Genomic DNA, 22,371 nt, shown 5'->3' with positions numbered 1-22,371 from the left:
GGTTACTTTCTCTAGCTCCTCCATTGGGGGCCCTGAGATCCATCCAATAGCTGACTGTGAACATCCACTTCTGTGTTTGCTAGGCCACAGCATAGTCTCACAAGAGACAGCTATATCTGGGTCCTTTCAGCAAAATCTTGCTAGTGTATGCAATGGTGTCAGCGTTTGGAAGCTGATTATGGGGTGGCTCCCCGGATATGGCAGTCTTTAGATGGTCCATCATTTCTTCTCAGCTCCAAACTGTGTCTCTGTAACTCCTTCCATAGGTGTTTTGTTCCCAATTCTAAGAAGGGGAAAAATGTCCAGACATTGGTCTTAGTTCTTCTTCAATTTCATGTGTTTAGCAAATTATATCTTATATCTTGGGTATTCTAAGTTTCTGGGATAATATCCACTTATCAGTGAGTACATATTGTGTAAGTTCTTTTGTGATTGGGTTACCTCACTCAGGATGATGCCCTCCAGGTCCATCCACTTGCCTAGGAATTTCATAAATTCATTCCTTTTAATAGCTGAGTAGTACTCCATTGTGTAAATGTACCACATTTTCTGTATCCTTTAATCTGTTGAGGGGCATTTGGGTTCTTTCCACCTTCTGGCTATTATAGATATGGCTGCTATGAACATAGTGGAGCATGTGTCCTTCTTACAGTTTGGAACATCTTCTGGATATATGCCCAGGATAGGTATTGCAGGATCCTCCAGTAGTACTATGTCCAATTTTCTGAGAAACCACCAGACTGATTTCCAGAGTGGTTGTACAAGCTTGCAGTCCCACCAACAATGGAGGAGTGTTCCTTTCTCCACATTCTTGCCAGCATCTGCTGTGACGTGAATTTTTCATCTTAGCCATTCTGACTAGTGTGACGTAGAATTCAGGGTTGCTTTGATTTGCATTTCCCTGATTATTAAGGATATTGAACATTTTTTCAGGTGCTTCTCTGCCATTTGGTATTCCTCAGGTGAGAATTCTTTGTTCAGCTCTGAGCCCCATTTTTGATGGGGTTATTTGATTTTCTGGAGTCCACCTTTTTGAGTTCTTTATATATATTGGATATTAGTCGCCTATCTGATTTAGGATAGGTAAAGATCCTTTCCCAATCTGTTCATGGTCTTTTTGTCTTAATGACGGTGTCTTTTCCCTTGCACAAGCTATGCAATTTTATGAGGTCCCATTAGTAGATTATTGATCATACAGCACAAGCCATTGCTATTCTATTCAGGAATTTTTCCCATACCCATATCTTCAAGGCTTTTCCCTACTTTCTCCTCTATAAGTTTCAGTTACTCTGGTTTTATATGGAGTTCCTTAAATCCACCTAGATTTAACCTTAGTACAAGAAGATAGGAATGAATCAATTCGCATTCTTCTACATGGTAGCTTCCAGTTGTGCCAGTACCATTTGTTGAAAATGCTGTCTTTTTTCCACTGGATGGTTTTTGCTCCCTTGTCAAAGATCAAGTGATCATAGGTGTGTGGGTTCATTTTGGGGTGTTCCATTCTATTTCATTGGTCTACCTGTCTTTCACTATACCAGTATCATACAGTTTTTAATCACAGTTTCTCTGTAGTACAGCTTTAGGTCAGGCAAGGTGATTCCACCAGAGGTTCTTTTATCATTGAGAAGAATTTTTACTATCCTACATTTTTTTGTTATTTCAGATGAGTTTGCAGATTGCCCTGTATAATTTATTGAAGTATAGAGTTGGAATTTTGATGGGGATTTCATTGAATCTGTAAATTGCTTTTGGCAAGATAGCCCTTTTTACTATATTGATCCTGCCAATCCATGAGCATGGGAGATCTTTCCATTTTCTGAGATCTTCCTTAATTTCTCTTTTCAGTGACTTGACTTTCTTATCATAGCGAACTTTCACTTCCTCAGTTAGAGTCACTCCAAGGTATTTTATATTATTTGTGACTATTGAGGAGGTTGTTGTTTCCCTAATTTCTTTTACAGACTGGTTGTCCTTTGTATACAGAAAGGTCATTGAATTGTTAGAGTTAATTTTATATCCAGCTACTTCACTGAAGCTGTTTATCAGGTTTAGGAGTTCTCTGGTGGAATTATTAGGGTCACTTATATATACTATCATATCATCTGCAAAAAAGTGATATTTTGACTTCTTCCTTTCCAATTTGTATCCCCTTGATCTACTTTTGTTGTCTAATTGCTTTAGCTAGGACTTCAAGTACAATGTTGAATATGTAGGGAGAAAGTGGGCAGCCTTGTCTAGGCCCTGATCTTAATGGGAATTCTTCCAGCTTCTCACCCTTTACTTTGATGTTGGCTATGAGTTTGCTGTAGATTCCTTTTATCATGTTTAGGTATGGGCCTTGAATTCCTGATCTTTCCAAGACTTTTATCCTGAATAAGTGTTGGACTTTGTCAAATGCTTTTTCTGCATCTAACGAGATGATCATGTGTTTTTTGTCTTTGAGTTTGTTTATATAGTGGATTACGTTGATGGATTTCCTTATTTTGAAACATCCTTGCATCAGTGGGATGAAACCTACTTGGTCAGGATAGATGATTGAATTGATGTGTTCTTGGATTCGGTAAGCAAGAACTTTATTGAGGATTTTTGCATCGATATTCATAAGGGATATTGGTCTGATGTTCTCTATCTTTGTTGGGTCTTTTTGTGGTTTAGGTATCAGAGTAATTGTGGCTTCATAGAATGAGGTGGGTAGAGTACCTTCTGCTTCCATTTTGTGGAATAGTTTGTGAAGAACTGTAATTAGATGTTCTTTGAAGATCAAATAGAACTCTGCACTAAACCCATCCTGTCCTGGACTTCTTTTGGTTGGGAGACTATTAATAACTGCTTCTATTTCATTATGGGATATAGCACTGTTTAGATCATTAACCTGATCTTGATTTAACTTTGGTACCTGGCATCTGTCTAGAAACTTCTCAATTTCAACCAGGTTCTCCAGTTTTGTTGAGTATAGCCTTTTGTAGATGGATCTGATGGTCTTTTGGATTTCTTCGGGATCTGTTGTTATGTCTCCCTTTTCATTTCTGATTTTGTTAATTAGGATGCCTTCCCTGTGTTCTCTAGTGAGTCTGGCTAAGGGTTTATCTATCTTGTTGATTTTCTCAAAGAACCAGCTCCTCATTTGGTTGATTCTTTGAATAATTCTTGTTTCCACTTGTTTGATTTCACCCCTGAATTTGATTATTTCCTGCCATCTACTCCTCTTAGGTGAATATGCTTCCTTTTGTTTTAGAACTTTTATGTGTGTTTTCAAGCTGCTACTATGTGCTCTCTCTAGTTTCTTTTTGGAGGCACTCAGAGCTATGAGATTTCGTCTTAGAAATGCCTTCACTGTGTCGCATAAGTTTGGGTATATTGTGGCTTCATTTTCATTAAACTCTAAAAAGTCCTTAGTTGTTTTTTTTTTTTCTTTATTCCTTCCTTGACCAATGTATCATTGAGAAGAGTGTTCTTCAGTTTCCACGTGAATATTGGCTTTCTATTATTTATTTTGTTATTGAAGATCAGACTTAATCCGTGGTTGTCTGATAGGATGCATGAGACAATTTCAATATTTTTGTATCTGTTGAGGCTTGTTTTGTGACCAATTATGTGGTCAGTTTTGGAGAAGGTACCATGAGGTGCTGAGAAGAAGGTATATTCTTTTGTTTTAGGATAAAATGTTCTGTAGATATTTATTATATCCATTTGTTTCATAAGTTCTGTTAGTTTCACAGTGTCCCTGTTTAGTTTCTGTTTCCATGATCTCTCCATTGGAGAAAGTGGTGTGTTGAAGTCTCCCACAATTATTGTTTGAGGTGCAATGTGTGCTTTGAGCTTTACTAAAGTTTCTTTAATGAATGTGGCTGCCCTTGTATTTGGAGCATAGATATTCAGAATTGATAATCCCTCTTTGAAGATTTTACCTTTGATGAGTATGAAGTGCCACTCCTTTTCTTTTTTGATGAATTTGGGTTGTCAGTCGATTTTATTAGATGTTAGAATGGCTACACCAGCTTGTTTCTTCAGATAATTTGCTTGGAAAATTGTTTTCCAGCTTTTCCTTCTGAGGCAGTGTCTGTGCTTTTCCCTGAGATGGGAATGTTGGGTCCTGTTTGTGTAGCCAGTCTGTTAGTCTATGTCTTTTTATTGGGGAGTTGAGTCCATTGATATTAAGGAAAAGTAATTGCTGCTTCCTATTATTTTTCTTGTTAAAGTTGGCGTTCTGTTCTTGTGGCTGTCTTCTTTTAGTTTTGTTGAAGGATTACTTTCTTGTTTTTTTCTAGGACCTGGTTTCTGTCCTTGTATTAGTTTTTTTCTGTTATTATCTTTGAAGGGCTGGATTTGTGGAAAGATAATGTGTGAATTTGGTTTTGTCATGGAATACTTTGGTTTCTCCATCTATGGTAATTGAAAGTTTAGCTGGGTATAGTAGCCTGGGCTGGCATTTGTGTTCTCTTAGTGTCTGTATAACATTTGTCCAGGATCTTCTGGCTTTCATAGTCTCCAGTGAAATATCTGGTGTAATTCTGGTAGGCTTGCCTTTATATGTTACTTGACCTTTTTCCCTTACTGCTTTTAATATTCTAACTTTATTTAGTGCATTTGTTGTTCTGATTATTATGTGTAGGGAGAATTTCTTTTCTGGTCCAGTCTATTTGGAATTCTGTAGGCTTCTTGTTTGATCATGGGCTTCTCTTTCTTTAGGTTTGTGAAGTTTTCTTCTATAATTTTGTTGAAGATCTTTGCTGGCCCTTTGACTTGAAAATCTTCATTCTCCTCTACTCCTATTATCTGTAGGTTTCCTCTTTTCATTGTGTCCTGGATTTCCTGGATGTTTTGGGTTAGGATCTTTTTGCATTTTGTATTTCCTTTGATTGCTGTGCTAATGTTCTCTATGGAATCTTCTGCACCTGAGATTCTTTCTTCCATCTCTTGCATTCTGAGGCTGATGCTCATATCTATGGTTCCAAATATCTTTCCTAGGGTTTCTATCTCCAGGCTTGCCTCACCTTGGGTTTTCTTTATTGTGTCTACTTCCCTTTTTAGGTCTAGTATGGTTTTGTTCATTTCCATCATCTGTTTGGATGAGTTTTCCTGTTTTTCTATAAGGACTTGCAACTCTTCAGCAGTGCTCTCCTGTACTTCATTAAGTAAGTTATTAAAGACCTTCTTGATGTTTCTACCATCATCATAAGATATGCCTTTGAATCCGGGTCTAGGTTTTCATGTGTGTTGAGGTACCCTGGGTTGGCTTAGGTGGGAGTACTGGGTTCTGATGATTGATAGTGGTCTTGGTTTCTGTTAGTAAGATTCTCTCATCTGCCTTTCGCCATCTGGTAAACTCTGGAGTCAGTTCGTATAGTTGTCTCTGGTTAGGGGTTGTTTCTCTTGTGATTCCATTATTCTCTACCAACAGACTGGGGAGACTAGCTCTCTTCTGAGTTTCAGTGGTCAGAGCACTCTCTGCAGGCAGGCTTTCCTCTTTCAGGGAAGGGGCACAGATATCTGGCGTTTACACTTGCCTCCTGGCAGAAGATGAAGGCTGATATCTGGCTTTCACACTTGCCTCCTGGCAGAAGATGAAGGCCAGAAACAGGACCTGTCCCAGAAGCTGTTATCTTCTGTAGTCCACACTCTCACCTTTGCAGACTAGTCTAGGTGGAGTCTGGGAACCAAGATGTCTCCCTAAGATGTTCTGGAAAATCCCTCCCAGGCTGGGCAGACACCTATCCTCTGGCAGGGATGGTGCCTGGATGTCTGGAGCCTAAAAAGGGGGCTGCCTCAGAAGCTTTGTGGCTCTTGCGTGTCCCAGAAGCTGTTAGCTTCTGTAGTCCACACTCTTACCTGTGCAGACTAGTTTTGGTGGAGTCTGGAAACCAGGATGTCTCCGGCAGATGCTCTGATAAAGCCCTCCTGGGCGGGGGCATATTTCATATCCATTCTATAGTTAAAGGACATCTAAGTTATTTCAACTTTCTGACTATTATGAATAAAATTGCAATGAACATTCAAGTGTCTTTGTGGATGGGTGCAGCATCTTTTGGGGATTTTCCCAGGAGTTGAATAGCTGGTTCTTGAAGTAGAATTGACAGTTTTCACTGTCACTTCAGGTTTTAACCTTAGTCATTCCTATTGGTGTAAGATTGGATCTTAGAGCTATCCTGATCTGCATTTCCCTAGTGGAGTATGACTTGAACATTTATTAATGTGCTTCTTGGGCAATCGAGATTTCTCTGTTGATATTTTTAGTGTTTAACTTTGGCTTAGAGGATTCAATAGAAAAAAAATGATACAGCAGTCAATGAAAATGCTAAATCTAAAGATTCCTGTGTTAAGCAGGAAAATTTGTGAGTTCAACTACAGCCTTGGTTACATAGTCAGAATTGAAACATGGTCATAAATCATGTCATCGTCCCAATATCTCAGGATACCTAAACATTATAATTTAAATAATTTATTGACCTGACATAGTTTTGATATAAATATACTATTAGGAAGTTGTGGGAAGCCGTTGCAGAGTGGCAGTTAGAGAGTGGCAGTTGCAGAGTGGCAGTTGCAGAGTGGCAGTTGGCTACTGCTGGCCACCACACATACATAGGCAGTAAAGGTTCTTTTGCCAAGGTGAGGTTTTGAGAATTGACAAAAGTTAACCAATCAGATGAGAGACAAGTTAACCAATCAGATGAGAGACAAGTTAACCAATCAGATGAGAGACAAGTTAACCAATCAGATGAGAGAGAACGCCTGTCCTAGGCCTATAAAAGCAGCACCAGTTCTGGGCTCGAGGTCTTTTCGCCTCTACAATCAAGCTCTCCCAATAAACATGTGCAGAAGTATCCTGTTGCAGTGTCTTTCTTCCTGGCCAGTCGAGCGCGTGCAAGAAGTGGTGCCAAAAACCCGGGAAAAGAAACATCTTCAGGCACGAGCGAAGACCCCCTGCTACAGGGAGGATTCAGAACTGCATCACGGGGAAGGAGCGGTTAATAAAGTGTTCCCGTAAAACAGACTGCTGAGAAGGATCCGGCGTGGATTCAGAACACTTCAGCTGGGGAACAGTGGGAATAAAGTGTTCCTGTAAAACAGACTGCTGAGAAGGATCCAGCATGGATTCAGAACTCTTCAGCTCAGGAACGGTGGTACCGGTAAATCTCCCAAATTGATCCCCGGGTTAAAGGGGGATAAAAAGGAAAAGAAAAGGGAGGAAAAATAAAAGGAATCAGTGATAAAGAAAAGGAAATAGTGAAGAAAAGGAAAGGGGAAAGGAAAAAAAAGGGAAGGAAAGGAAAGGAAAGGAAAGGAAAGGAAAGGAAAGGAAAGGAAAGGAAAGGAAAGGAAAGGAAGGAAAGAAAGGATTGAGACAATAAGGTTCCCGGCTTTGGGACAAGTTAAGGTTCCTGGTTTTGGGACAAGTTAAGGTTCATGAGTTATGCTTTTTTCTCCTATTGACCCTTTTTGGGTAGGTCTGATAGTTTTGGTCTTGTTTGTTCTGATATATGGACTCTGTTACTGTTTGAAACTGTGTAGAGGCAGTCAAGACAGGTCAGAAAATCCTTACAGAGCAACAAGAAAGTATGTCGGAAGAAAAGAAGGGCTTAAAAAGAAAAAGGAAAAAGAAAGGAGACACAGTGTTATCAGGTGGACAGAAAGGACAAAATAAAAGAGCCGAGGCAGAGGAGGAGGAAGGCATGCCTTTCACCTGGACAGTATTTAGATTGGAAAGCCTTCCTTATTGAATTTGCAAATGAACAGGCAGTGGCTAACTCTGCTGCAGGAAATCCAGCATGGGATAGGGATATGCTGCTTGGTCAAGGTTGCTTTGCACAGCAACAGACAAGATATCCAGTGCAGGTGTTTGAGCAGGTGAATCAGATTGCCATAAGGGCGTGAAAATCATTGCCCACCGGTGTTGACGGTGTTGATGTGGGCAAGAGGGTCTGTTTATTTGTTTCCCCAGGATCATTGACAACAGCTGTGGGTCCCAGAACGACTGACAAGGACTGTGAAAGATCAAGATGAATCCCAAGATGATCCTGCTCCTGATGATTGAGACCGGGATAATTATGCCTTTGTGGGCCATAGTAAGATCATGGCCAGTACCTTTACTGGTACATTCCAATTCTTCTAACTAGCCTTTGTTTTTTTGCAAAGGAATATTTTTTGGATGTTCCTTATGCACGACAAACTCCTCAAGAGCCACGGGTGTATAAGAATACTAGTTTTCATTTAAATTATACATTATGCTTTGTGCATAATGTGGATAAACCTTTTACACCCTGTATATTTTTTAAGAAAAAGATTATCTCTATTGGGCAGATCAAATTAATACTGCTGACACTATAAGTCAGATAGCAGAAAAAACGTCTGAGGCATTGCTTACCCTGCAAAGGGTGGATTCTCATATCACCTCAGGGTTAATGTTAGTGAATCAGAGAATGGATATTTTACAACATAATATGGAACAGATAATGGATGTCATACAAATGAGTTGTGTGGCATCCACATCACATGTGTGCATTACTCCCAATAGGTACATTATTAATTCTTTTATTAAAAGTACAGACCTATCGAATTACCTGAAGGGGAACTGTTCGCAGGAGCTAGAAAGGTTGCAGACGAGGCTGCAGATGCAGATCCTGAACCTTAATGGGACCAGAGTGGAACCAGTGACCCTCGGACACTTTACCTCTTGGCTTACCTCTGCTTTTTCTTACTTTAAGGAATGGGTGGGAGTGATTTTGTTTGGTGCTGCCATATGCTGTGGACTGGTGTTCATGCTCTCTTTGGTATGCAAATTCAGAACCCAACAAAAAACGTAATAAGGTGATTTTAACTCAGGCAATTTTAGCTATTGAAAACGGCTCCTCCCCTGAAATTTGGTTATCTATGCTCAAGAATTAGTCAGCATGAGATGGGATGAGAGAGACTCAACGATCATTGATCAGCCCTTGCACATCACTGAGGTTTGCTCATTGCAAGCGATAGAGTGATCATGATTTCCCCACTAATTCATTTTTTGGCTGGCCTCTTATGCAGAGTTCGCCCTAGGTCATTTAGCAGTTATTGTCACCCAGCACTGCGGGATCCAGAGACGGGCAACTTTCCTCATGTACAGACCAACCTAAGACACGGGTCCCAGTGGCGATAGGGTTACCCTATGACGGGAAAGGCTGTGACATTAGAGGAACGACCTAAAACAGGAGCCACGGCGGATGGACATAATTGCACAGGCCTAGACCAGCCTCATTTTATTAGAACAAAAAGGAGGAGATGTGGGAAGCCGTTGCAGAGTGGCAGTTGCAGAGTGGCAGTTGCAGAGTGGCAGTTGCAGAGTGGCAGTTGGCTACTGCTGGCCACCACACATACATAGGCAGTAAAGGTTCTTTTGCCAAGGTGAGGTTTTGAGAATTGACAAAAGTTAACCAATCAGATGAGAGACAAGTTAACCAATCAGATGAGAGACAGGTTAACCAATCAGATGAGAGACAAGTTAACCAATCAGATGAGAGAGAACGCCTGTCCTAGGCCTATAAAAGCAGCACCAGTGCTGGGCTCGAGGTCTTTTCGCCTCTACAATCAAGCTCTCCCAATAAACGTGTGCAGAAGGATCCTGTTGCAGCGTCGTTCTTCCTGGCCAGTAGAGCACGCGCAAGAGGAAGTTACTATAGAAAATGAACCTGGTGGGACTGAAGGATGAGTGGACAGGACAGCATAGAAAACAGGAATATTGAGAACTTTTCCTGTGAGTTTGTTTCTCACCAAACAGGCAGAAATTTCATCATAATGTGTGTTGTTTCCTTACAGAAGTTCCTTCATCTCCAGGTTATTTCAGACAGTTACCAGATTGGAATGAAATATAATAAAATGGATTGGGCATGGATTGACAATGGTCCATCTAAACTGTGAGTTTCTGAGCCCTTCAGACTTTAACACTGGTGTGGGAAATGGTAAGATTGTGTGCAAAGGCTTTTCTCTCATTTCACATAGCTTTTCTCATTTTCCATGGAAGACATGGGTAAGGACAAGTTGCATAAAGCAGTTCCTGAGCAAGTGTTACCGAGGAAAGTTGTATGTTCAAAGAACTGACCAAAAGTTAATATTACATACATCTCAGAATTAAGTCTTCTTTTTATTTTATTGGATATTTTATTTACATTCCAAATGTTTTCCCCTTTCCTGGTTTCCACTCTGGAAACCCCATATCACATCCCCTCACCCTACCTCTATGAGGGTACTCCCCTACCCATCCACCCACTCCTGCCTCCCTGCCCTGGCATTCCCCTACATTGGGGAATCAAAACTTCACAGGCCCAAACAAGGGCCTCTCCAATACTGACAACCAACAAGGCCATCCACTGCTACATATACAGCTGGAGCCATAGTTCCCTCCATGTGTACTCTTCTTTTGGTGTTTTAGTCCCTGACAGCTCTGGGGTGTCTGGTTGGTTGATATCGTTGTTCTTCCTCTTGGATTGCAAAACCCTTCAGCTCCTTCAGTCCTTTCTCTAAATCCTCCATTGGGGACTCCTTGTCTACTCCAATGGTTGGTTCAAGTATCTGCCTCTGTATATCTTAGACTCTGGCAGAACCTCTCAGGAGACAGATGTATCAGGCTCCTATCAGCAAGTACTTCTTGGCATTCAAAATTGTGTCTGGGTTTGGAGTCTAGAAAGTCAACAACTTAAGACAGACTGAAGTGACTGAACGATCATGACCGATACAATGAGTGTGAGTTTCTCAGAAATTCATGTGACACTTTTTACTCTTGTTAGCATATGTAATTTTTGGTTATTTATAAATATAAAAACATGCTTATATGCATATTTATGCCTACCTTCCATTTCAAGATGTTGTGTTATGTAAATCTCAAGTTTTTTGTTTATTTATAATCTGGTAGAAAACTGTTCACTGATCCGTTAGGTATCTTTATTAATAATATATATTTTCTTGAGTATTTCACATACATCAAATAATATATGAACACATCATCTCCTAGCCCCACTAAAGTTGTAACATGTGCCCTGCTAACTCATGTCTTTGTAACTAACTGTCTATAGGTGCGTGATTATAGGTCATCCACTGGAACAAGGAAACTCACCAGTGGCCACATCCTCAGTAAAGAATTGATTCTTTCTTTTCCAGCAGCTGTCACATAAGAATAGTGATTTCATAAGAAGAAATGATCTATGCAGATATCTCATCTTGTCTAGAAGACTACACTTCAGAGAGCTTTTTCCCTTCTTGGGTTCTTCCATTCTTTCCACATCCTCTTCCCTGCTGTGCCCTGGCTATTGATGGTAGTATGAAGGGGGGCAGTTGATATAGATGTCTGCTTAAGAGCTGAGCACATAAGCAATTCTCCTAAACACTTTGATCAATTCTGCCTCACTGCATAAACTATGGCCCACTATATAAAGAAGCATCTCCAGTGGAGGTTAAAAGTTAAAAGTGCATTTTAAGCACTGACTACTTAGTAGAGCAGTTATAGCAAGTTCCAACCTAGAATCTGTGATGTCCCTCAATCTTGGGCTTTGGATTTGGATTGCAACACCACACATTATTTCCTTGTATGGTAAAGTCCTCAGTTCTGATAAGAAAACATCTATTTATTCTAAAATATATCTTGCCTAGCAGGACATCATTGTAGCATTCAGGGTCCAGTGCAGGATAGGATGACTCATATCTTGTCTCCGTTGCAACCTGCAAAGCACCTACTTAAACATTTAAAAGCACCCCATGAGAAGATATTTCCAAATTGGCTTGGTATTGACTTTCCTATGTGCTAATGTCAAAGTGTGAGTAACTTCAGTGGCAGGGCCTTATCATGTACTTATAGTAAGCAAGGGCAGTAGTAATAACCTGTGCTATATGGGAGACCTTATTCATTTCCCTAACTAGTAAGTAATTCCTCTGGATTTATCCTTTTCCTTGCACTTTGGTTTTCCTTTAAAAACCTTATAACTTCTGTAATTTTAACTCTTTTCCAAAGTTAACTTTTAAATTTTTAATTACATTTTTTCCTAGAATATGTTTTGATCAGGTTCTCTCCCCATTGAATACTACTTGTTGCACCCTAACTTCTTACCCACTCAGTGCCATGTTATTTCTCTCTCCCAAAATCAACAACAAACGGGAAATAAAATAAAGAAAGTAATCAAACAAAAACAGAATAACACAAAAAAATGCCCCTCAAAACAAGCAAGCAAGCACAAAAACAAATCCACATACACAAAATTCCAAACCATCAAGGAAATACGGAATTTATTTTGTGTTGGTCAACTATAAGCTAACAATTTAGTTGGTTTCCATAAGAACTTTTCTACTTCCTTAATTTTGATTACCCCAACATTTATTCTCTCCTGTGCCTTAATTTCCTGTAATTTCCTGTAATTTTCACGTTTGTCCTTGAATCCTCAGAATCACACATCTTTCTTCAAATCATATATTCATCATTTTTTCTGATTATTGATTGTTTTTAGAAATAAAACATTTAAGAAATACCTCTCATAATTATTTGTTCTTTAACAACTTTGCTATGTAGTAGTATGTTAATTTATTCTGCAGCAGAGATGGAAGAAAGTATATACAGATATTGGACCATCTGGCAATCCATCCCACAAGCAGATACCAAACCCATACACTATTGCTGATGCCAAGAAGTGCTTTCCTACAGGAGCCTGATATAGCTGTCTCCTGAGGGGCTCTGCTAGATCCTGACTAATACAGATGCAGATGGTCACAGTCAAACATTGGAGTGTGCACAGTGACAACAATGGAGGAATTAGGGGAAGGACTGAAGGAACTGAATGGGTCTCATCTGGCATCAATGGGAGGGGAGGCCCTTGGTCCTATCAAGGCTTGATGCCCCAGTGTAGAGGAATGCTAGGTTGATGAGGCAAGAGTGGGTGGGTGGGTAAGGGAACACCTTCATAGAAGCATGGTAAGGAGCTATGGAATACAGGGTTTGCAGAGATTAAACCGGGAAAGGGGATAAGATTTGAAATGTAAATATATAAAATATCCATTTGAAAATAAAAAATAAAATAAAATAAAATAAATGAAAAAATTCATTATTTTGTTGCTATTTTTAGATAGGAATTTATCACACCCAGGCTGTCCTTGAACAAATAATCCTCCTCTATCCATCTATCAGGTGTTGGTACTATGATTAGATATGCCTGGCCCATCTTCTATCTCTTGAAAGATGTCAGTCATACTTACTATAATATGCTAGTTGGTAAACATTTGTCTATACTTTGTGGGTTTAATGCACTGTTGCTGTTGTCTTTTTTACATGATGTCATTTTATTTGTGACATTCATTGGGTTTTTCTTTCAGCGGCTACAGAAACTGTCTGATGCATGGTACCCACAATGATAACTTTCTCAGGAATCTTTCATTCAGGGCCTGTGAATATTGCAGATCTATTTCGCTTCTGTTCTAAATGTGGCCCGTTCAGTGTGGACAGCTACGTTCCAAAAGTTCTGGGAAATATCTTCCTCTCTTTTCTCGAAGGGCATTCTTAAGAAGGCTGTCACAGGAATGTCCAGAGGACAGACAGCCTTATTAGATGTATTAATATGTTCTAATCACAGAGATTATTAGTACTATTACTAACTTTGTATATATGAAGTATCATTTTACACAGACTAGCCTTATTCTTCCTGGTTCTATCTCCGAAGTAAGGGGATTTCTGGTATTTGACATTATTATTTTCTACAAAGTTAATGAATTTCTTTATAGCTGCTAGAAACATACAGAGTCAGAGATGGCCAGGTAGTAGTATTTAGAATAATGTGCCAAAGGGAGAAAAGATGCCTGCATCTAGGTTAAGAGGTGTTTTGTTTTGCTTTGTTTTGTTTTGTTTTGTTTTGTGGACCTTGAATATGCTACAGAACTGTTCCCCGATAATGCTGTTGGTATTAGAGCCAGATCTGAAGATTGTCCGAGATTGTCCAGCGATCAGGTTGCTGTGATTACCACAAGCACTTTCTCCCGAAGGAAGGCACAGTAACTTGTCTATCTGTTACAATGCCTCCTAATGAACCCAGTGAACAGCTGTTACTCTAACTTGTGATTCTTGTGTACAGATCTAGGTAGGTGTCACTATGAAAGTGAAGTTAAGAGCTCATGATGCAGCATATGTGCTTCATGTGTATCTGTGAATAGTTAGTGTCTATTGGATCACATTCCTCTTTGCCCATGTTCAGCATACATCCTTCATTGATTGGCCTAGTAAGGATATTTCTTGTCTGGCTTATGTGTCCACTCATTCTTACTGTATCTCCCCTCTCCAGTCTGTTATTAATGGCCACATGAGTTTACTTATCTTCTTTTTCTGTTCCTATGGTAAATCGAAATACTCTCTTTCTCCTTTGTTTTAATCGAATATGAAAGAAAGGTTATGATTTATTAAAGTTTTATTCATTTGCCTTTCAGCTTCAAGGAGTTTGGTGGATATCTTTCTCTGTCGGGTATTCTTTTATGTAGATTTTTACTGGGCCAGCCTGGTTCAAATTTGCTGCATTTCCCAAACACGCTTTGAACTCTTGAGCTTTTTTGATTCATTATTTATCATTTAAGTGATCATTTCACATAGATCCACTCTTCTTCTTGCCCTGACATTTAGGAGAAAGACTAGCTGCCAGGTTATGATGATCTTCTGAAGTTTCAGCTCTGCTGAAAGCTAATCCTGTATAGGAATCTACTTACTGACTGTTTATAAGTGCATTGGGTGAGATTTTCATTATTAGTTATTGTTTCATTAGAGCGTTGCTCTATTGCCTAGTTTGACCTGGTACTCATCTTCCTAATTCAGCCAGCTTTGCCTTTCCTAAGAATAAGTGCCTTATTCTTTAGTCTACATTTTAAGGAACCTTTTCCCAAGAATACAGTGTGGCACTTAATAAACCATCCTGCAGATATCGAAGTTGTTCTTGCAGAGAAGTCAGTGAATCACCGTGCTTTAGTGAAGTCCCGTTGACTTTGGAGGAAGGGCAGAAAGAAACACAGCAGCATTTACAAACTTTCTACTGTGAGTGTATTCCAAACCTCTCTTTTCCCCTAAAAAGAGGTGTATACTACCTTGTCCTGTGAGCTATTTCAGGTATTTATTCTTTTCATCCTTTCTTTAGCAAAGAGTATCAGAGGAAATTAACTTTAATATAAAATTATCCATCGGAATTATTGAAAAAAGTTTCCTTGCTCATGAAATATTAACAGTGCAGTATATATGAGGAGTTGAGTATTTATCAAAAGACAATTGTTATTACTCATTTATATTTCATTTAATTTTGTGCCATGTCCACAATGTGCATGCACATTTTAGAGCACAAGTGCAGCTAGAGAGAAACTAAGTTATTTCTCTACTACTTCTGAAGTATGACCACATATTGTCAGGTATGGTAAGCCACATTAGTGGCCCAAGAACTTTTTTTAAATTGAGTTTAGAGAAAATTAACAGTTTTCATTGATACATTTAAAATTAAATCCATATTCTGTACATTTTGATTAATAAACCTTGTTTTTAGAACCTTGGGTTAAGTCAATGTAACTTTATAAAAATATAACAATATAGCATATTGTTACAGGTATCTGTTTGTTAGTTGGTTGGTGTTTGTTACTTTTGTACATAGGAGAAATTTTACGTTTAGAATGCATTTATTTGCTGTAAAGTATATGTTTAGAATTGATCAGTAGTTGTCTAACTAGTTCAAGAAACTCATACAAACTTCCCTAATCTGCATATGTCCTTATTCACTCTTTATATCCCTTGGATTCATTTGATGAAATTTGAAATCTCATAGATATAATAATATTCACTGCAGCCATCTGCTTGTCATAGCTCAAGACTTACTATCTTATAGGTACATGAGTTTGGGGGCAGCTTAGGCTTCACAGTATGTTTGACATCACTGTGTATTACAGAGTGAGACTCTGTCTACAATAATAATGATAATGATACCAAGCTATCCAGAAATACTTTCTTGGGTGAAGAAAATTCTTGTATAACTCATAATAAAATGCAAAAAAATCAGAATGTACCTTTTAATATGTTTTAATCCATAACCCATATTCATAATTGTCTGTTTTATAGACCACAACAGTGTTGATATTCTTCATGTTTAGGGTCACACAGTGCATTCAATGTAATGTCCTTTAATTCTAAAATGATTTGACTCATTTATTGTTTGTTCATTTATTTGACAGCTGCATTTTTAAAAATCAACTCTTGAAGTTGGTATCTGCTTGTAATAAAATTTACCTACTATGTGTTATGAGATATTTGAATTTTAATAAATATTTATACCTTTTCAAGCACGATTGTGCAAACTAGTTTTACGTCAACTTAAAGAAGCTAGTGGCATTTGAGAGGAGTGAATTTTAATTGAAAAGGTGCCTTAATAAGATAAGACTGTAAGCAAGCCTGTAGGGCACTTTCTTAATTAGTTGCTGATGTGAGAGAACCCAGCCTATTGTGGGTATCACCCCTGGGATGGTGGTGTTGGCTATACTAACTTAGTAGGCTGAGCAAATTTGAGAGAGCAAATCAATAATCTGTACTCCTTCCTGAAATGTGCATGAGATGGTCCTTTCTAACTCCTGCCCAGTTTGGCTCTTGCCATGACTTCCTTCAATTATGGATGGTGATGTGGAAGTTTAAACAAAATGAATCTGCCCTCCCAAAGTTACTTTGGCTCTGGGGTTTTATCATAGCAATAGAAATCATCAAAATAAAACAGCAATTTTGCTACCCTCTAAAATTCTTTTCTGAACCATGCCCAACACTTGGCCCTGGGGAAGCAAACATGTGCTCTCTTGTGCTATTGAGTTAGGCCTTGGGCAGAGTGGCTTGTTCTATGTTCAGATTTTTGATTGGCTCTGCATTTCCCTGTACGTTTCCCTATTATTTTTGTTATTATGTTTTCACTAATTTGAAATGTTTTCTTAGCTCAGTGTTTCATTCTCCTTCTTACAAAACACTTTTGCATTACATGAATATTCCACAGTATTTGTCCATTCACTTATGAACATGTGTTTCTAAATTTTGACAATTATAAAATTTGTCATGTGACTTCTTGTGCAAGACACTGAGTGGACATATATTTTATTTCTTTTTATTAATTATCTTTCATGATATTATTTTTTATTAGTCATCTTTTGTCTATGAGTTTTTTCTTCTTTTTTCCTATAATCAATATTCACACATGATTATTTATCTGTACTTATGATAATGTCTTATGGCTGTCTAATGTGTATATCCATCCCTAATGTAGTTTACCTGTTCTGTCTATGTTCCAAACAACATTTGGATTAATATATATCCTTTGTTTGTTTTAAACTGCTAAATATGTTAAATATGAGTATGCCATTTCTCTCACTGTAATCTCGAAGTTCAAACACAGTGTCATATTTTCCTAAAGACTGTACTTAGGGTGGGTTTCATTGAGTTTTCTTCTTTGACAGAATCTCATTAACTGAGTCCAGCATCAAAGTCCCTATGTTTTGAAGGTTAGACTTGAAACTTGAATCCTCTTACCTTCATCTGCCAAATCCTGGGAATGCAACTGTATCTCACTAGGCTTGGATGTATTTAATATTGAGGACCTCCATTTTGAGGGCTTTATTTAGGCATATTACTCTATTGGGAATAAAACTAGCTGTAGTAATTCTATGAAAAACTGAAGTTTGGTCCAACCCCTGCTAATATCTCAGCCTGAGACGAAATCAGACATGTGTAGGTTTATAAAAGAAATTCTTAATTATTAAATAATTACTGCTGTTTCAGCCCATGTGCTAATTTGCTCTGTGTTCTAAATTTTCTCAATTTTTCTTTTACTGGATACTTTCTTTATTGGCATTTCAAATGTTATCCCCTTTCCTGGTTTCTCCTCTGGAAACCACCTATCCCCTCCCACCTCCCCAGGCATCTATGAGGGTGTTTCCCACCCTACCACCCACTCCAGCCTAGCCTTGTACCCCATTTTTAAGACGGCTATTTGACTCTCTGGGGTCTAACTTCTTGAGTTCTTTGTATATGCTGGATAGCCTTCTATCAAATGTAGGATTGGTAAAGATCTTTTCCTAATCTGTTGGTTGCTGTTTTGTCCTATTTACAGTGTTCTTTGCTTTGCAGAAGCCTTGCAATTTCATGAGGTCCCATTTGTCAATTCTTGATCTTAGAGAATAAGTCATTGATTCAGGAAATCTCCCCTGTGCCCATGTATTCGAGAACTTTCCCCAGTTTCTCTTCTATTAGTTTCAGTGTATCTAATGTATTTTTTTTTTATTTTGCAGCATGTAATTTTTCTTTTTAAAGAAGGATATCTATGTCCTTTTATATACCATACTGCAGATTACTATGTTTATGTAAAGGCCCATTAGCCCATATGAGGAAGGAAAGAGGAAAGCACAATCCAAAATATTAGTTACAAACTTTCTCCTGTTATGGTATTTCCAATCTTCCCTTTCTCCTTACAACACGATCATATAAGACTGTGTTATGTGTTTCACAAATATCTGTTTTTACTTTTATCCTAGCATTTTTATCTACAAGTTATAAATGGGAGAGCAGGTTCAGCATGAAATAATTCCTTGGAAATACAGAAAATCAGTTTTTCCTGCTGACTAAAAATTGCAAGGGTGAAATAATATGGGGATTTTGTTGTTGAGACAAAGAGACCATTTCTCTTTAATAAGCTCAGAAAAAAAGAACATAATTTATTGATCAACTTATGATTAATAGTTATGTATTCTGACTACTTGGTGAAAAGAATTTTGAAAATCATGACTCGACATATTTCTGTGAATATTCACAATTCACCAGTTGTACAGTGTTGTTTATGTTCTTCAGTGACTTGAACAAAAGGAAATACAATGTAAACTATGGAGGACATATCTTCTTATCTAAAACAAGACTAGACAATATTGACTGTGGTAATGCATACAGCTGTATTTGTGGGAAGAGGCTGGATATATACCCTGACTGATTCTCCAAAAGTGTTAAATGTAAAAGATGAAATGTTCTGATTCTCATTCCTTTACTCTAGTAATTCATGACTCCCTGAAAACAAGTGTTTTGATCATAGACTTTGTCTATGGTACAGAGAGACATTCTGGAAGAATTCAGTAATGTTGTCTGGAATATGACTTGACAGAGCAGAGGAAAACTTCCTTCCTGGTGGAGATAATACAGATCTTCTCTGGTACCTGGATAGGCTTTGCCTCAAAGACTGAAGGAATTTGTTCTATTTGTTTGCATCAACTCCCATAGAAATAATTACAGAACCCTAATAAACAGCCTGAATATTTCATTATGAGTAGAATAAACTATCATAATTGAAATTACAATTAAAAGCTACAATATAGCACTTTACCTATCCATCTTCCCTGATTGCTATGTCATTTGGAGCAACCCGAGCTGCACTAGTCTGCCTGATATGCAAGGAGGACCTCAATTCTCTAATAATCTGTCTGCCCACTTTAATCAGATATGTGGATGTTGAACAGACCTGCACATCCTGAAACATACAGAACTATATAGATCCAGAGTCATACAACCCAAGGATACCCATCAAAAGCCTGCCACACAAAGAACATATTTTGAGACAGAACAGAAGCAATCTTATCACGAATCCAGCCCTTCAAAGGATAATAACAGAAAGGAAGCAATAAAAGGACAGAAATCACACCCTAGAACAACCAAGAAAGTAATCCCTCAACAAACCAAAAAGAAGACAGTCACAAGAACAGAATGCCAACTCTAACAACAAAAATAAAAGGAAGCAACAATTACTTTTCCTTAATATCTCTTAATATCAATGGACTCAATTCCCCAATAAAAAGACAGAGACTAACAGACTGCCTACACAAACAGGACCCAACATTCTGCTGCTTACAGGAAACCCATCTCAGGGAAAAAGACAGACACTACCTCAGAGTGAAAGGCTGGAAAACAATTTTCCAAGCAAATGGTCTGAAGAAACAAGCTGGAGTAGCCATTCTAATATCAGATAAAATCAACTTCCAACGCAAAGTTATCAAAAAAGACAAGGAGGGACACTTCATACTCATCCAAATGCAAGGGCAGCCACATTCATTAAAGACACTTTAGTAAAGCTCAAAGCACACAATGCACCTCACACAATAATAGTGGGAGACTTCAACACACCACTTTCATCAATGGACAGATTGTGGAAACAGAAACTAAACAGGGACACAGTGAAACTAACAGAAGTGATGAAACAAATGGATCTGACAGATATCTACAGAACATTTTATCCTAAAACAAAAAGATATACTTTCTTCTCAGCACCTCACGGGACCTTCTCCAAAATTGACCATATAATTGGTCACAAAACAGGCCTCAACAGATACAAAAATATTGAAATTGCCCCATGTATCCTATCAGACCACCATGGCCTAAGGCTGATCTTCAATAGCAACATAAATAATGGAAAGCCAACATTCACATGGAAACGGAACAACACACTTCTCAATGATACCTTGGACAAGGAAGGAATAAAGAAAGAAATTAAAGACTTTTTTAGAGTTTAATGAAAATGAAGCCACAACATACCCAAAAATATAGGACACAATGAAAGAATTTCTAAGAGGGGAAACTCAAAGCTCTGAGTGCCTCCAAGAAGAAACGGGAGAGAGCACATACTAGCAGCTTGGCAACAAATCTAAAAGCTCTAGGAAAAAAGGAAGCAAATTCATCCAAGAGGAGTAGACGGCAAGAAATAATCAAACTCAGGTGTGAAATCAACCAAGTGGAAACAAGAAGAACTATTCAAAGAATTAAAACAAACAAAGAGTTGGTTCTTTGAGAAAATAAACAAGATAGATAAACCCTTACCTAGACTCACTAGAGGGCACAGGGCAACATCCTATATAACAAAATAAGAAATGAAAAGGGAGACATAACAACAGGTCCTGAAGAAATCCAAAACACCATCAGGTTTTTCTACAAAAGGCTATACTCAACAAAACTAGAAAACATGGAAGAAATGGACAAATTCCTGGACAGATACCAGGTACCAAAGTTAAATCAGGATCAAGCTAATGATCTAAACAGCCCCATATCCCCTAAAGAAATAGAAGCAGTTATTAATAGTCTCCCAGCCAAAAAAGCCCAGGACCAGATGGGTTTAGTGCAGAGTTATACCAGACCTTACAAGAAGATCTAATCCCAGTTCTGCACAAACTATTCCACAAAATATAAGTAGAGGGAAGTCTACCCAACTCATTCTATGAAGCCACAATTACTCTGATACCTAAACCACAGAAAGATCCAACAAAGATAGAGAACTTCAGACCAATTTCCCTTATGAATATCGATGCAAAAATCCTCAATAAAATTCCCAGGAACTGAATCCAAGAACACATTACAGCAATCATCCATCCTGACCAATTAGGTTTTATTCCAGGGATGCAGGGATGATTTAATATGGGAAAATCCATCAACGTAATCCATTTTGTAAACAAACTCAAAGACGAAAACCACATAATCATCTTGTTAGATGCGGAAAAAGCATTCGACAAGATCCAACACCCATTCATGATAAAAGTCTTGGAAAGATCAGGAATTCAAGGCCCATACCTAAACATGATAAAATCAATCTACAGCAAACCAGTAGCCAACATCAAAGTAAATGGTGAGAAGCTTGAAGCAATCCCAATAAAATCAGGGACTAGACAAGGCTGCCCACTTCTCCAAACCTCTTCAACATATTACTTGAAGTCCTAGAGAGAGCAATTCGACAACAAAAGGAGATCAAGGAGATACAAATTGGAAAAGATGAAGTCAAAATATCACTTTTTGCAGATGATATTATAGTATATATGAGTGACCCTAAAAGTTCCACCAGAGAACTTCTATACCTGATAAACAGCTTCGGTGAAGTAGCTGGATATAAAATTAACTCAAACAAGTCAATGGCCTTTCTCTACACAAAGAATAAAAAGGCTGAGAAAGAAATTAGGGAAACAACACCCTTCTCAATAGTCACAAATAATATAAAATATCTTGGTGTGATTCTAACTAAAGAAGTCAAAGATCTGTATGATAAAAACTTCAAATCCCTGAAGAAAGAAATTAAAGAAGATCTCAGAAGATGTAAAGATCTCCCATGTTCATGGATTGGCAGAATCAACATTGTAAAAATGGCTATCTTGCCAAAAGCAATCTACAGACTCAATGCAATCCCCATTAAAATTCCAACTCAATTCTTCAACGAATTAGAAAGAGCAATTTGCAAATTCATCTGGAATAACAAAAAACCTAGGATAGCAAAAGCTCTTCTCAAGGATAAAAGTACCTCTGGTGGAATCACCATGCCTGACCTAAAGCTTTACTACAGAGCAATTGTGATAAAAACTGCATGG

The 22,371-nt window shown here is 38.2% G+C and overlaps 1 protein-coding gene across 1 annotated transcript in view; it reads left to right on the top strand.

Moving 5' to 3' along the window:
• The window catches only part of Gm6590 (predicted gene 6590), a 24,743-nt gene extending 5,772 nt beyond the window's left edge, over positions 1-18,971 (top strand). The window contains exons 5-6 of the mRNA XM_017321878.1: positions 9,787-9,884; positions 18,836-18,971. Of these exons, the coding sequence (XP_017177367.1) occupies positions 9,787-9,884; positions 18,836-18,971 (234 nt within the window). The remainder of the gene's footprint in view (positions 1-9,786; positions 9,885-18,835) is intronic.
• The last annotated feature ends 3,400 nt before the right edge of the window (positions 18,972-22,371 follow it).

Source organism: Mus musculus, chromosome 6, assembly GCF_000001635.26.
Source record: "Mus musculus strain C57BL/6J chromosome 6, GRCm38.p6 C57BL/6J".
NCBI lineage: Eukaryota > Metazoa > Chordata > Mammalia > Rodentia > Muridae > Mus > Mus musculus.
The sequence above is the reverse complement of the archived record's forward strand: the minus strand, read 5'-3'. Positions and strand labels throughout refer to the sequence as shown.